We start from the raw sequence: 15,866 nt of genomic DNA on the forward strand, positions 1-15,866 counted from the left end.
ACAAAAACAAAAACATTGTTTTACTTTGTTTTTTTACTGCTAAAGCGTCTATCCCTGCTATAATACGTTTCACCTTGTGAATAAATTTTGTTCTGTTTCTCTCAGGAGGTACGGAAGGCCACAACAGCTGAGGCGGTCGATAAGTCAACCTCTAGGTATCAACGAACTCTCCCCTCTCATGAGGCGAAAACCTTCAGGTACGAGTGACCATGGGCATCCATGTTATGACATTCACTTGCCTATGAGATATTCATAAGGGACTTCTCCTGTAGAAATCTTAGTCTACTAACTATAGCTACTTAGTACATACATACATCTTCTAAGTATATGACTCTCATAGTACTCAAAAGTTGTATCAAAGCTCAACAAAGTTATAAATTGATTAGAGTCAATACAACTCATTCTTACTAAACTCATTTAAACTAAAAAATTCAGTGTGCAAACTCTTCATACCACAGAGTAAATGTTAATTTTACTGTACATCCTAAAATGTTATGAAGTACAAGTCTTTACAATGGCTTTTACCTGTATGAGTGTTATGCAAAGGCTTCTTTAACTGCAGCAATAATTCAAATTTGTCGTCTATTCTAGTTCAAACCAGATAAAATCCTTTGATGTTAAAAGAGCAGGCTGATTAATTTAACTGGTGTGTAATATTTATTTTAAGAAAATTAAAATGGTATTTTACAAAGATTATTGATCATGGTATTTCCACACCTGATACAGTTTGATAATTTTCCAACAATTTTCAGCAAGTGGTCGCAGTCACGTTTTGAGTGAAGATGAGCGAGGTGTTACGTCAGAAGATGACGAATTGCTGTCAGATTCCGAGTCTTCAATAGCCTCACTCACTGATAGGAAGAAATCGTTTGAGCAGGTGAGATAAGAGCAATAACAATCGATTGATTTACTCCTTTATTGTGGTTTCGGAATGTTGTGACATAATTTTTATCACATGATGTCACAATCGGCCCAGTTGAGGGAATGTCTGATAGCTCATCTATTTGTAGTAAGAAAAGATAAGATAAGTTGGAGTAAAGTGATTTCATTGGGATTATTGTCTTCTTCCACAGTGTTTCATACCTGCAGGTGTGTCGGTTTTCGGTTTAGGACTGTTTTGTGAGTTTTTTTACATTTGGTTACTTTTTGTGAACTGATAGTGAGGTTAAAGATTTAAAACATGAATTCCTTGGAAAGAAGCATGTCTCCCATTGAAGAAGAGGATTGTTTCACCTACTTACATTCTTTTAGAAAAGAAGTTCTTAGATATATGGATACATACGGTTTAGACCTCAAGTACGTTTGCATGAAAATCGGAAATATAAATTCAAGCATTCAGGGAATCGAAAAGTCAGTTTTGGAAATGAAAAACGAACAAGCAAAGCTGAAAAGTGCTGGAAACGAATTGTCTTTGAAGATTGAAGAACTACAGAAATCACTTGTTGCTGTTGAAGACCGTTTGGAGAAGTTTACAGAAAATAACACCGAGTGTAAAAGAGAAGTTGCGTGTAGTACTGATGATATGAATATAGCTTCAACTTCAATCGATTCACTCGCTGAAGAATCGATCTACTCGACAATAAAAAATCCACATGTCAAGAGAGAAGTGTCTTTTAACTTGGAGAGTTTTGGATCAACAGATACTTTGGACTCGATGAAACTTAAAACTTTTAAATTCTCTGCTAAGAAAAAACTTTCTCAGTCATCACTCAGTTTGGCTGAACCAGGTCCAAGTCAGTGGAGACCAACAATAAAGTACCTATCCTGGGGAGGATTTCCAACCGAGGTTTGAACATTTTTTATTATTTTTTCACCACAAATTACTTTTTGAATCATCTCTTCCAATAACATAAAGATGCACATCTAATTTATTTATTTCCAGTTGGTACTTAACCTTCCAGAGGTCGCATCACGGAAGTAACCTTCAGGGATGTTTTATTTTTCACGATTATATTATTGTGGGTGGTGTCGGCAGTGGTGAGTGTCACTGTACCTCACGCACCTCGTTCCTAGAATCGAGTGAAGGTCAAAACTCACCCCTACTATTTTATATTTGTTCAGTTTTGTAAGAGGCTGGAAGTAGCTTCTGTGTGCGCTCTGCCGATTCTTGTACACAGCCTGCAGGCAACTTCCGTGTGCGACCTCTAGGTTAGTGTGTGCCTTGATTATTACGTGTAAATAATTACGGTAAATAATTATTTTTTTACGATTCATGACATTATTTAGTAGGTAAATATAATTATAGTTTTTAAACGATGAGTGAAGAAGTTAAATTTTGAATTGCAACACTCTTGGCCAGTGCTGAAAGGAAGATTAACGAACAACGTATGTACAGTCATTTGTTTTAAGATACCCATTATGTTAAATTACTTAAAACATCAGGTATTGTGAGTGCTATTATCTAGAACCGCATTATAGGACATTGTGGTGGAAATTAAAATTAACTTCTTGAATATATTCTTGTAAACAGATTTCTTCAAATACTTTTATGTTAGAACATTTGATAGAATAATGGTTTAATTTTATACTTATAAAATCTAATTAAGTTATTTTATAATTAAGAGTTCACTAAACACATTTTTGATGTTTAAAATTAAAAATATAACTTGTACACTAAAATATAAATTTTACTTCATAAATGTTTGTTTTTATTGACCTGGAAGTAACCTCCAGGTGCGCCCTCTCCCGTTTTTAAAACCAATGCGCCCTCTGAAAGGTTAAGATCGATTTTGTCATTGTACTCCAATAAGACCAGGTATGAGGTCGATGAGATTCTTCTGTGGTTATAAATCGTAAGTGCTATGACAATATTGATATTAATAGACAAACTTACGAACCATCACAGTAATACTTGTATATGTTCTCCCCACTCAAACAAAATGTACTAGAAAATGTAGTAGCAACGTATAATCATTGGTTAGTTCTTGTAAAGTAGCTATTTACTCAGCATATGTAGTTATGCAACATTTTCTCTCTCATGATTTTATTATATTAAACTGAAAGGAAAAGTTTTTGTAATCCACATCATCTTCACCTCCCCATAAATTTATTAGAGTATGAAAAGCTGAAGAGAAGATAGAAATTCAATAGAAGCACGCTATATAAGTAGCTCATTCAATTACTGTAGAACCTCAATAACAAGACCCTTGATAACAAGTGTAATTTTGAAATATGAAATTCTCATAAATTTATTTTACCCCTACTCAAATGTTATTGCAAACCTCAAAAGAAGACAACCTCGATAACTCTCTTATAAAATACCCACGAGAGTCTTGTTATCAAGGTTTTACTGTATGTACTCTTTGAAAGACAAAAAAGAAACACACCATATCTGGTGTACTATTAGAAATGTAACTCAATGCTCACAAGATAAAAAAATGTTTGAAGTCTGTCACTTTTGCTTTGAGCTGAATTAAATTTTTAATTCTGGTAAGTCCTATTAACTGTCTAACTGGGGGAGCAAGCTGGTCGAGTGGTAGAGCGTGGGACTCCGGTCCCAGGTGTCTCGGGTTCAAATCCCGCCAAATAACCAATGGATTTTTATCGTGATAATGCTGCAACCCCTAGGTCTAGCCTGAAGTGCTGCAAAAAACACTCCTGGGGGTCATGCCTGGAAAAATTAAAAAAATTACTGTCTAAGAGAAAAAAACAAAGGTATATCGGTCAGCATAACTTTGTGACAATTGTTGACAACCTTGTGACAATGTGTTGTTTAGGCCATGGAAGAGGAGGTGGTGATCCTAGCGGAGGCAGTGTGGGACCATGTGGCCATGGAGCCGGAGGAGTTGGCGTTCCGAGCAGGAGATGTGATAGAGGTGCTGGACACCTTGGACAGAGACTGGTGGTGGGGGGCCCGAGGAGACCTAGCGGGCTGGTTCCCTTCTGCATTCGTCAGGGTGAGAATAACTCTTTGTTTGCTTATACTAGCTAAACAGTATAATTACTTTCAACTATGATTTGGGTTCCTCTTTCTATTATTTACAATGTGTTTATTTCAAGTGCTAATTTTATTTAAGAGTTCCATTTATTTACAAAACCTTAAGTGTTCAGAAAGTTAGCCAATCCATCTGTTGTTTTACATCACTAGCTGAGGTAAAGAAAAGCTCTCTAGACCATGGTGAGGAGCAGACACCTGCATTAAGCAGTATACTGTAGTTCAGCAGGTACATGAAGTTCTGAGGTAAAGTTCTGAGGTAAAGTTCCGAGGTGTGCAACATCTTATTCACAAGTATTTTGTTAGGCCCCCATTCATTCAATGATACCTTGCTTTAACTTCTTTAATATTGGTTTAATTATGTCTTTTGAAATTGCTACTTTCAACTGTACTTTTTGGTTTTCCATTGTTTCATCTTAAAACAATTGTTTTACAGTACCGTAGCTTAAATCAGTGTTAAGTTAACTAAGTAAGAAAAATACCATACATAACCAATCCATTTTTGGCAGAGTTCCAACAGCCGATAGTAGCCATTAGCATTCTGAAAGCTTGCATAGTCGTCTTTCTATAAATCTGAATAGAAACCCATCCAACTTAGAGTTGTATTGAAAGTAAAACTATAATAGACGTTCCCAAAAGAGCTACTTGATTCCTTGACCAGGCTCACAATAGTGATTCACAGTGACAGTGACAGTTCATCCGAGTAGATCATGGTTTAGATTAAACGAGGTCTTCAATCTGTACCCCTCAAAGTTCTATCAATGCTTCAAGCCGACATAATTTCTAAGATTTGCTATTCTTGTAAAGTATAACATGATCACTATGTCCCTTACAGTTACGAGTGAGCCAGGAGGACACAGTAGAGGACTGTCTGGCAGCCATAGCGTCTGGAGGCAGCAAACAGCTGAGGCGGCGTACCAGCATCTCTCTGCTGTCCAATGACCAGGTCAGGTCGAGAGTGGTGAGAGAGCTAGTCAACACTGAGCGAGACTTTGTCAAGGTGCTGCGCGACGTTAAGGAGGTAACTTAATTGCCATTGAGGAGTTTTCAGTTCATTTTTAGTTTTCTTCAAATTTATATTTTGTTTTTATTTTACCTCATGTTGGCCAATAAGGGTGTTAAAATGTTCCATGTTTTCTTAAATAAAACAGTCCAAACATTTGTTTTTCTTGTTATCATTTTCCACAATTTGATAGATGATATCCTCCATTCATACTTGGCTTAAAATACCTACTTTGTATGGCCGCCATTTCATTGAAAAGTATTATAAGTAAAGTATCATTAAAAAACTGTTTCAATTGAAGCTTTATGTATAACACTGGCTAGGTATATAAACCACTGGTTGCCTTTTTTATGGTATGGTAACTTTTTTTAAAGTTGCTTAGTATCATCACTTGGCAGACATAGAAAAAACACAAAATAATGTGTAAAAATGTTTCTGGCCAGAGCTGCTTAACGTACAAGCCTTTGATTATTTTTATGTTCCCACTGTTACAGCGATAGATCTATAATGTCAAAATATTATATTAACTGTGCAATAGACATTAGTACAGCTCTATACTTGACCAATTGAAACATCCTAAAAGTAGTCTCTTTGATTGGCACCCCCTTGTGTACCCCATAATGGCAAAGTGGTTTGGTCTACATTCCTAAAGCATGAGCAAAAGTATTCATTTTTTTCCTTTTCAGGGGTACTTAGCAGAGTGCAGAAAGAGGTCGGATATGTTTATTGATGAACAAATAAACACAATATTCGGTAACCTTGAACAGCTGCTGGAGTTCCAAGAAGTGTTTCTGGAGGACCTGGAGAGGCATGTGGACTCCGAGGCTCCTCACAGAAGCTGCGTAGGAGATACCTTCCTCAGACATGTAAGTGAGGTTTCAACCTTTCAACTAAACACTCAAATGTTTATTTAAAATGTTTGTTGCAGACATAAAATCTTAAAGTAGTTTACAAAAAGTATGACAATGCTATTGCAATTTAATTGAGTTTTAGGTTGCCAGTTCAAAAGTTCATAGAGATGCAAGTATGTGAATTAAGTGTTATGAAAAATTTATCAATGCAAACATATGTATACCTGGCATGATCGGGTCCCTGGGCCAGTTGAAACCGGCTTATCTGATTATTGTTACAGTCGATTGAAGATGGATCTGTGAATAATTCAATCAACTGATTTAGTTACTGGTTTAGTTGTCTCAATCCTCTTGCCATTTACTAATTTTGGTGTTATAACTACAGTAGATATAGATAGAGTTTTAAATTAATTATTCTCGATTTTTACCCTCCCCTCCTATACAAAGTATGCTATATGAAGGAAATCTTTTTTTCAAACTGTTTTATTTTTTATTGTGTATTTTCCTATAAAAAAAACCATAAGATAATGAAAAAATTAGATTCCTACAAATCAGCTATAACGGTTCTGGTTGACATTTATTAATTTATAGTCCTTAACATATCTTAGCCAAAATACAAAAATACTCGAGCAAGTAGAATTCACTCAATTTCACAAACAGTGTATTTCATCCAGCAAGAATCTATACAATCTCACAAACTGTATATTTCAACAAACCTTATTACCTCTAATCTCTCAAACTATGTGTTTCCTTTCAACAAACCTGATTCCTTCTAATATCAGAACTATGTGTTTCAACAAACCTGATTCCCTTTCTTATCTCACAAACTATGTGCTTTAACAAACGTAATTCCCTCTAAATCCCTCAAACATTGTGTTTCAACAAACCTGATTTCCTCCAATATCACAAACTATGTGCTTTCAACAAATCTGATTCCCTCTAATCTCACAAATTATCTGTTTCAACAAATCTATAATCCTCTCCCTCTAATCTTACAAACTATGTGGTTTCAGCAAACCAGATTCCCTCTAATCTCATTGTGTGTTTCAGCAAGCCGGATTCCGTATGTATTCAGAGTACTGTAACAGTCACCCGATGGCCATCGCTACGCTGCAGGAGTTGTACCAACACAACAGCTACAGCAAGTTCTTCGAGGCGTGTCGTCTGATGAGAGGTCTCATAGAGATCCCTCTGGACGGTTATTTACTGACTCCTGTACAACGGATTTGCAAATACCCTCTACAGTTGGCTGAGCTGCTTAAGTATACCAAGGTGAGACAATGTGTGAGGAAGAGATATATTTTGGGTAGAGGAAGACTATTCGTATCTGTGGTTTTAATGTCACATATACTATGGTTTTAGCGGGTTAGTATGATAGTTGTCTGGTTTTGTGTAGCGTAAAACAGATCCGCTTGCAAACTAAAACTGTTCATTCAGGGGTGTGTGTTAGCACTTTCACGTAGGGTTTCAATGATAAAACTGATTAATTAAATTGAACACCGTTTATCAAAATCATCTTTGGAAATCATTTGTTTCCCAAGAAATGTTATATTAATGTTTCAAAGAAAAATAGCTTCATTTTGTTATTCTTTACAATTTAACTTAAATGCAAATTCACCGCATATTTATGTTGTATGATACATGTATCATTGTTTAACCTCATTCAATGGTTTTGTTTTGTGCTGCTGTAATATTTATGTATTTTTGTCAAATTTTTCATTAAAAAGATTCGGATAATAGGTGGTTAACGTTCTACTGTGAGCCTAAGATAGACAGTTAAACTTCGAAGATTCCTAGTTTAATCATCAAATTGATCAAAATTTGATTCAATTGAAAAAGAAAATGATCACAATTCCATGCTATCTGATATTGGAACTACAGTGGCATGTCTAAACACAATTTTTTGACAACTAGTAGCTTTAGAGGCCATTGGTCAATTTAAGTTCTTGAATAAACTAGGAAAAAATTTCAAAATGTATCTTTTTTCACTGTTGACTGTTGCAGACTGATCACCTAGACCATGCCAAGATCACAGAGGCGTTGGAGGCGATGAGAGGAGTCGCTGTTCTCATCAACGAGCGCAAACGCAGGATGGAGAGCCTGGAGAAACTAGCGGCTTGGCAACAGAGGGTCGACGGTTGGGAGGTACAGAAGAGGCTAATTTCCCAATTTATTGTTTTTATATGAGATTTTATGTATTAACTTATCTCTTCTATGCAACAGTCAATACTCTAAACTCCTTCACATTTGAACGCATTCTGACCAGAAAATTGCCTTAATTAAATTCCTAATTTGTTAACTGTAGTATTTACTAAACAATAAAAAAATATAGTAGTAACATCTTTACTTGGCAATCTGATGTGACTTGTTTGTTTACATGGCTTAGGACAAGGCTGTACGAATGCCACATACCTATATTGTATGGATTTTTTATATATTTAGGACCAAACAAAAGATTATATGAACTCGTAAATTTGTGGTTCTAATGTGAGATACTGGTTGGGTAGCTGAGTCATTAAAGTGTTCGCTTAGCAATCAAAAGGTTGCCAGATCAATCCTGAGAAAAGTCAGTATAGCTTTTTGATGGTTTGAAACTGGTTCCAGCTGTCCTTGATCATGGGCTTTTAAATAAATGATCCTGGCTAATGAAACAGCTTATCTTGGCCAGTTTTGAAGCTACACCACCATTCTACATTTACCCTTCACTCATATTTGGGTTAAAATACGCACCGATGTGGCGTTCCCATTTCAACCGATAATGATGATACAAGCTAACTTCATCCTCTAAAAGAGTCAACCATGATAGGAATACTGAGAATCCAGTTGAAACATAATAAGATAAGAAAACCACATTCTTCCTTTCTTTGTGGAACTTGTAATCTATTACACTAGACCTTTTACAATAAATCCAACAATCTTTTACAACAATGGGTTTAAGTTTTTCAAGCAATGTAAGTTCTACAAGTGATCAAGACCCTTTAATATTCCAGGGTGAAGATTTGATAGAGTCAAGTTCCCAGCTGATTCATCAAGGAGAAGCGATCAGAGTTACTTCAGGAATGTGGACCAACAATATCGTACTGTTTTTGTTTGATCATCAGCTGATATATTGTAAAAAGGTATGTTATCTCATTATATTTATATTTTAGTAGCAAAACTGCCATGTCGTTGCCTAAAAGACCTTTCGTTTAACGTTAGAGGATATGGCTTTTTTGTATTTGGTGTAAAGAGGGTGCTCAATAAAAGCTTGTTGTTTTAAAATTGTGTGCTATCATCAGAAAGAACGTTTTATCAGAGATGGTAAGTGTAAAACTGTACAGTTTGTTGCACCTTCATAGCACAGGTTAAAAGTTTGAACTAGGAACTGCAAACCTGACCTGCAACTTTACTGATGGTGCAATGTTCCTTTTACGATCGTATTAACCTCTTTAAATAAGAAATTAAAAGATATTTTTCTAGTAGGGCAAATGGCTGTATTGATAATTTACAAATATTTCCACTTTACCAGTAATTTAACACTTTAAAACATAAGTCTTAGGATACATAGCTTGGGGTGTTAGTTCGTTGAATCTCACCTGCGAGCGCCAGTGTGTCTATAGCGGCACTCGTCGCGCCGATGGTGGCATGGTAGCTCAGTTGGCCGAGGTGTTACACTGACTAGTGTAGTGTTGAGGTAATTCTACATGCACAAGTTTGAATTCCATACATGTGCAATCAGTACTAAGCTCAATAATGTCTGGCTTAGCTGGTGGCGTTAAATAAACAAAGTCATCTGGTGACAGCGTGTCTTAATAGTGAGTTGTTCGCTACACTACAGTTCCACAAAAAACTGGTATTTGGTTGGGATCTTTACAGTTATATTTTATACCTGACTGTAATTTTATTTTCAGGACATTCTCAAAAGAAATACTTTTGTCTACAAAGGTAGAATACTCCTGGACACAAGTGAAGTGATCAACCTCTCTGATGGGAAAGGTAAAGCAAATCCGACCTGCCCAAATAATAAAATAATAGGTTGTTAGGATTTTTTGAGAGGATAGTAGGCTTATATTAGAAAGAATCCTAACTAACACTAGCTAACTAACACAAGAAACATATAACTTCACACTATATATACAAAACTTTAGAATATTTCACTGTCAATGACAACATGATCAACTAAGGAAGAGCGAGTTTTAGAGCAAAACTTATTTTGTGTTTCTTGTGCCAGTTTGGACTCTTTCCCATTCAGGTAAGCCTGCTATCCTCTCAAAACAGCCTAAAAACCTAGGCCCTTGTGCTCTATGTTACACCCTTAACCTCAAATAATACGTTGCTTCGCAAAAGGTTTTTACAATCATGCCAATTTTAAAATTAGTCACAACTCCAATATCCTTCCAATTATTGCTGACTTTTGAATTCTGGGATTCTTTTATTCAACCAACATTGTTACGTTGCAACCCATAAGGCCGATGTAACAAAATTTTGATTTTCAATTATTTGTTTTACGTTATTAGACTTTTGTTGGCAGTTTTAACTGCTTTAATCATATTTTTAGGCCAAAAATAAATTATTTACAACATTTGAAGGGAATCGTCAAAGCTGTTTTTAAAGCATACATACATACAAACAAACATTGCTCATATAAGAGTATAGGATTTAATTAGGCAGCTTCCACAATTGTGTTTTAGCTTAGTGTTTAGCGTTTGGACATCGGTCCTAAAGAGACTGGCTCAATCCAAGCATATCCGACAAAATTTCCATAAACGCAATTAAAATTATCTCTATAAAATGGTCACTGGATTTAGATATGTACTAAACACAAAAAAAGAAAAGAAGTTCTAACTATATAGTCTAAGCAAACTAATACAATCAAGCAAATCTTGCTATCAGAAACTGTAAAATAATTATGACTTTTTCCCTCTTCTTTGTTTATCTTTATACAATCATCTATGGTTTCTTTTAGCTCGTTTTGACATATTAATTTACCATTCAGTCAATGTTAATATTATGTTGGTAGAATGGTTGTTCATTCAGTGTTTTCCGTTGTTCCAGAACCGTCGCTGGGTGTAACAGTCAGACATTGTATCAAGGTAGTGACGCCGGGCAAGTGGCTGCTGTTCTGCTGCAGGTCTGCGCAGGACAAGTCTCGCTGGCTGTCTGCGTTTACTGAGGAACGCAGACTGGTGGAACAGGATCTGCGGGACGGACTAGAGTTTGCTCCTGCGGCCAGACACTTGGCCAGGATGTCAGCTGCTAGACACTACCGTCGGCCTCCAATCAAACCCAGAAGTGAGTAAATTTTTTTTCAACTAATCATTGTATTGGATGCAAGCGAATGCTACTCATTTGCTAAATATAGCTTGCATAAGTCTTTTTGTACATATTTCAGTTTATTTTAAGATATTGGAAAAACAGAATGCAGTTTAAGTTTTGACTCAGGATATAACAGAAAATGGGATACAATGATTTACAAAAATTAAAAAAAGTATTTACTTCAATAAAAGTGATCTGAGGAAAAAAAGTATTTATTAATTATATTTATTGAAAATAATATATTCTTTAATCCTCATAAGTCAATCTAAGTAAGGAATTGGAAAAATAATTTCAAATCTATAAAAAAGCATAATTTATTTATTTATACATACTAACACAAATATTGTATTGTTGTGGAACTGTCCCAAAGACAACTGCCATGTATTTTTTTTTATTCAATAATCCATCATTTCCCTAATGCTCATAATATTAGTCTGCAATAGAGACTTTTATCGAAAGAATTTTATCCCAAATACTTTTTAGAATCATAAAACGTTAAACTGTCCTTATCTTAAATTGATTTTAATGATGAAAACTATTACTTAAAACCTCTTATATACTCCAAATGTAAATTTAATTCATCGTTATTTTTACAATACAATAATACAATACAATACAGACAAATAAAATAAAATATCCTAAAAATAAAATTTTTACAAAAGATACATAATTTCAAACCTCTCAATATTTTCAATTATAATGCATTTTTATTTATAGATAAAACACACATCTCTCAAACCTACAAATCCTTTCCAATCGCAGTGCGTTGTTATTTCCTTAGGAAACACATTTCTCTCCGACCCTCCAATATTTTCTAAGTTTAATGCATGTTTGTAGAAAATACATACATCTCTTAAAACTTTCCAATAATCTCCAATAAGTCTAGCACATGGTTATTTCCCAGAAAACTACAATATTTCCAATTCTAAGGACCATTTAATTCAAAACAAAACTGTTATCAATTAAAATCTTTTACAAACTTTCTCTATAAAAGAGTAAATGCTCTTCACTGTTTTGTATCACCGTTACTATGCTCGTAATAGTCTGCACATCTTAAATTTATCTTATTACAACAATTTTACAAATGACTTTTTTTTTTATGCCAGTTTTAACATTTTGAATTATATTACATTAACCTTTGTTGTGATTGCCTGAGTTCTTGTAGGTAAGATGCTTGTGACACCCTATGCATTTCGTCACCTTGTACTGCATCTTTAGGGGTCTTCTTGTGAACTCATCTTATCAGTAACAATTGTGTTTTGTTGTAAATATGACTAAAGTGTTTGAAAACCACTGAAAATGTCTCACAGGTGGCGAAATGCTAGGGTGAAGGACACAAATATCTTATTTACAAGAACTCAGGCAACAACTACAAAGGTAAATATAATATAATTTTATAAAACATATCAAATTTGTCATTTATTTCAAACATGGTTATTTCCAGACAAAACATACAAGCGGGGCAACAGTGACATCACGGTCCCAGATACCTCCCGGGCTCCGCCGCTGAGGACCAATGGACTCGGATCGTCAGTTCACGGGTCCACACATTCCATCGGTCGCCGGATGGGAACGTGGTTCACCTTCGGAGGGAACAAGAAGAGCCGCAACCTCAGTCGAGGGGCGACACTGCAGACAGTCCATCCGTCATGAGAAGAGGTTACTGTCACGGTCAAGGGGTGGGTGTGACCTTGACTGGCGACTCGCACATATCACACATCTTCCTACCGACTTTTCTACTCTTTTACATTTTTAATAGCGCTTTAAATGTATGTTGAAGTACGCTTTTAGTTTTAAAAAATGCTGGATTAAATTATGAGATTAGGGTTTTGAGTAGTCTAATGAAAAAACAGTCGCGGCTAAGGAAACTTGAAATTTGACCATCGTGTGTTTTACTTCCCTGACTGCTGTCTTACTTGGTTTCCATCCTTATGCGATAATTACTAACTAGTGGCAGCATAGTAGCTTATAACGATATGAGGGAAAATCATCTTGTATTGATTTCATATATTACAGGAGTGTCTATTTTCTCTGATATCTTCATCACCTACAACAACAATTAATTAGCGAGAACTGACTAGAATACCAGTCAGGAAAGTAAAGAACACATTCATTCTGTCATATTAAAATGAGCTTCCTTGAGTGTGACTGTAGCTTGTTAACCTAAATTTACTGGTAATCCTTGTATTTGCAGACATTATTTTTTTATTAGGACCAAAACCCCATCCGTTTATTTTTTTATTAAATAGCCTGATAATGAATGGTAACTCTTCGGTTTTAAATGTTCTGTGCAACGTTAGTAGGTTTAATAATAGTTAATTTATTTATAGTTTAAATTATTAATTATCTGCTCAATTACTAAAATGCTTTAAAATCATTGTGTATGTTATTTATGATAATTTGTTGATGGCTTTGTGTTTTTGTATAAATATGTGTAATTTTTAAATATCTTTGTAAATATTTATTCTACAAAATCAAAAAGACTGTGATTTCCCTTATTGTCACTATATTTTATGTAAAATGTATAATTTTTTATGTTAATGTATGAATTTATTGTTAATCTAATTTAATTATTTCGCTTTATTACGGCTTAACATTGTGTTTAAATCAAATAAATTATTTAAATCTTATAAAATAAGTTGCAGTCACTAGGTTTCGAATAACTTTGAAAGGTTTCTATTTTGTGTCATAAGAAGTAGTTAGATACATTTATTTATTCCTCATTAAGGACCTGCACTATGTAAAAAATATTAGTTACAAACAAATCGTCTATATCTTAGTAGACGTCATAGCTGGTCTGTACCAAAATTAAATCTACCCTCATAAAAACTATGCAAAACATTATTACATTTTTCTTTGTTAAACATCATTCAAAAGCAATTTACCTAAATAAAACATAAAATTAAGAATTTTCAAAGTTTTACCTACCTTTAAGCATGTGCAATTTCATCTCTTCTATAATAAAAGAATTTAGCTAAAACTTGATAAGACTGTTTTTTTAGAGTTTGATTTCAAAAGCATAATAATATTAAAATCTCTTTAGCCACGTTTACATAAGGCCAGTAGAGCAGGCAGGTTACTTGCCTATAACTATTGACCACTGGATTAGTGAAAGCTATAATGTATTTCAAGGTACCTGAGGCAAGTAACCTACCCGCCTACTGGCTTCGTGTGAACTCTGGCTTTACAGTTTAAAGATTATTTTGAATTGTAATAAAACAAGTTAAAGAGATTTAGAAGTGGGTATCCATTTAATAGACTTTATTTTTGTAGTCAGCATAAAATCAAACTTTGTGACCATGCAAACACTTTTCTTTATGTCAATACTTAGAATTTATAGGTCTATAAATATTTTTATCAATTCATTTGTAACTTTCCTTACATTTTATTGTAATTCAAATGTTTTTATATGATACTCAACTGCAATAAGTAGTTCTATTTTGTTGCTAATTCCACATACAGTATTTGTGCAGGCGCAAATGCTGTTTTAATTTGATACATTAGTATCATTGATTTTACTTATTTCCAACAAACTTTTTTATATCTGATTAACTTTGATTATCTTGCAAATGTTCAAGATAATTTTTGAAAATTCTGTTGTTCAGTAATATTTTCTTAGGAAGGAAATTTGTCTGATTAAGAATTAAAAAGTCACTTTGAATGTTTATAACTGTGACAGATAGTAAATGTTGACTTCTAAAATTTTGCATCTTAAGTCAATCAGTATTGTTGAATGGAATTATTTGTTAATATTATTGTTCTTAACGTAGTTTTACGCCAAATGTTGTAAAGAATTTTGTAATTATTGTTGTAAATATTAAAGTGAATACTTTAAGTTTGCTTGAGTTGCCAACTTTCTGTACCTAAATCCAAAATCACATTTAGAATGTAAAATGTGTCTATTATGAAAAATAATTTTGAATACATCTTATACTATTTACATAGTAAGAGCATTGATAAATCTACTCCCTCACTGCAATTCCATATTGTTATACATATACATTTAGGGGCTTGGCTAAAATTAGGGGATTCATATAAGTAAATAAGTAAATCCCCTAATTTTAGCCAAGCCCCTAAATGTATATGTATAACAATATGGAATTGCAGTGGGGGAATAGATTTATCAATGCTCTTACTATGTAAATTGTATAAGATATGAAATAATATCTGCAGATATCTACAGAAAATGAGGATAGTACCCAGTTTCATCATATGTGCCAGGCTGTGTGGGTCTATTAAATAACAGTACTTTTTAAACATGTTCACAAATAACTAATAAGTTTATCAAATTGATCTATTGGTCGGGTGTATTTTCACTTTAGTGTTAGTGTTGTTAAGATATTATTTTCAATTATTCAGGAAAAAACATATAATGTAAATTGAATATTTCATTACTTTACCTATTAAATTTGAGAGAATTTTTAGTCTTGTATTTACTTTTCGACTTGATAATCATTGGTCCATAAATACCTTCCCCGTCTTCATTCTCAAGACAAGACTTCCATTAGAAGATTGGCAGAAGCTTTAAATACTTGCGTGCTTCCATCAAATTATACAAAACGAATTTCATAAAATCACTTAATAAATCATGTTGGCTTAAAAGTGTATCTTAGCAAATAAACACAAGTTTTCGATAACTTCTTGATTAATTATACGCTGGGTAGAATATAGGCATAAAATGATTGCGGATCGGGATTTGGCAAGATCTCTCCAAACATTCTTCCACCTTTTACCTTCCCAGTGGCGTAACAGCCGCCCCCGCAGACCCCGCGGTGCGGGGGGG

General features: G+C 34.2%; 1 protein-coding gene across 3 annotated transcripts in view; it reads left to right on the forward strand.

The window, feature by feature from the left end:
* The window catches only part of LOC128990405 (uncharacterized), a 382,719-nt gene extending 367,831 nt beyond the window's left edge, over positions 1-14,888 (forward strand). For all 3 annotated transcript variants that reach the window (XM_054412754.1, XM_054412755.1, XM_054412756.1), the window contains 11 exons: positions 106-197; positions 753-877; positions 3,717-3,896; positions 4,770-4,955; positions 5,624-5,803; positions 6,839-7,060; positions 7,793-7,933; positions 8,779-8,907; positions 9,679-9,763; positions 10,823-11,059; positions 12,528-14,888. In XM_054412754.1, coding sequence (XP_054268729.1) covers positions 106-197; positions 753-877; positions 3,717-3,896; positions 4,770-4,955; positions 5,624-5,803; positions 6,839-7,060; positions 7,793-7,933; positions 8,779-8,907; positions 9,679-9,763; positions 10,823-11,059; positions 12,528-12,736 — 1,786 coding nt within the window. In that variant the 3' untranslated portion in view covers positions 12,737-14,888. The remainder of the gene's footprint in view (positions 1-105; positions 198-752; positions 878-3,716; positions 3,897-4,769; positions 4,956-5,623; positions 5,804-6,838; positions 7,061-7,792; positions 7,934-8,778; positions 8,908-9,678; positions 9,764-10,822; positions 11,060-12,527) is intronic.
* Positions 14,889-15,866: the final 978 nt, after the last annotated feature.

The sequence above is a fragment of the Macrosteles quadrilineatus genome, unplaced genomic scaffold (assembly GCF_028750875.1).
Source record: "Macrosteles quadrilineatus isolate MER2022 unplaced genomic scaffold, UCM_ALF_1.0 Scaffold_3__2_contigs__length_128488019, whole genome shotgun sequence".
NCBI classification, from domain to species: Eukaryota; Metazoa; Arthropoda; class Insecta; order Hemiptera; family Cicadellidae; genus Macrosteles; species Macrosteles quadrilineatus.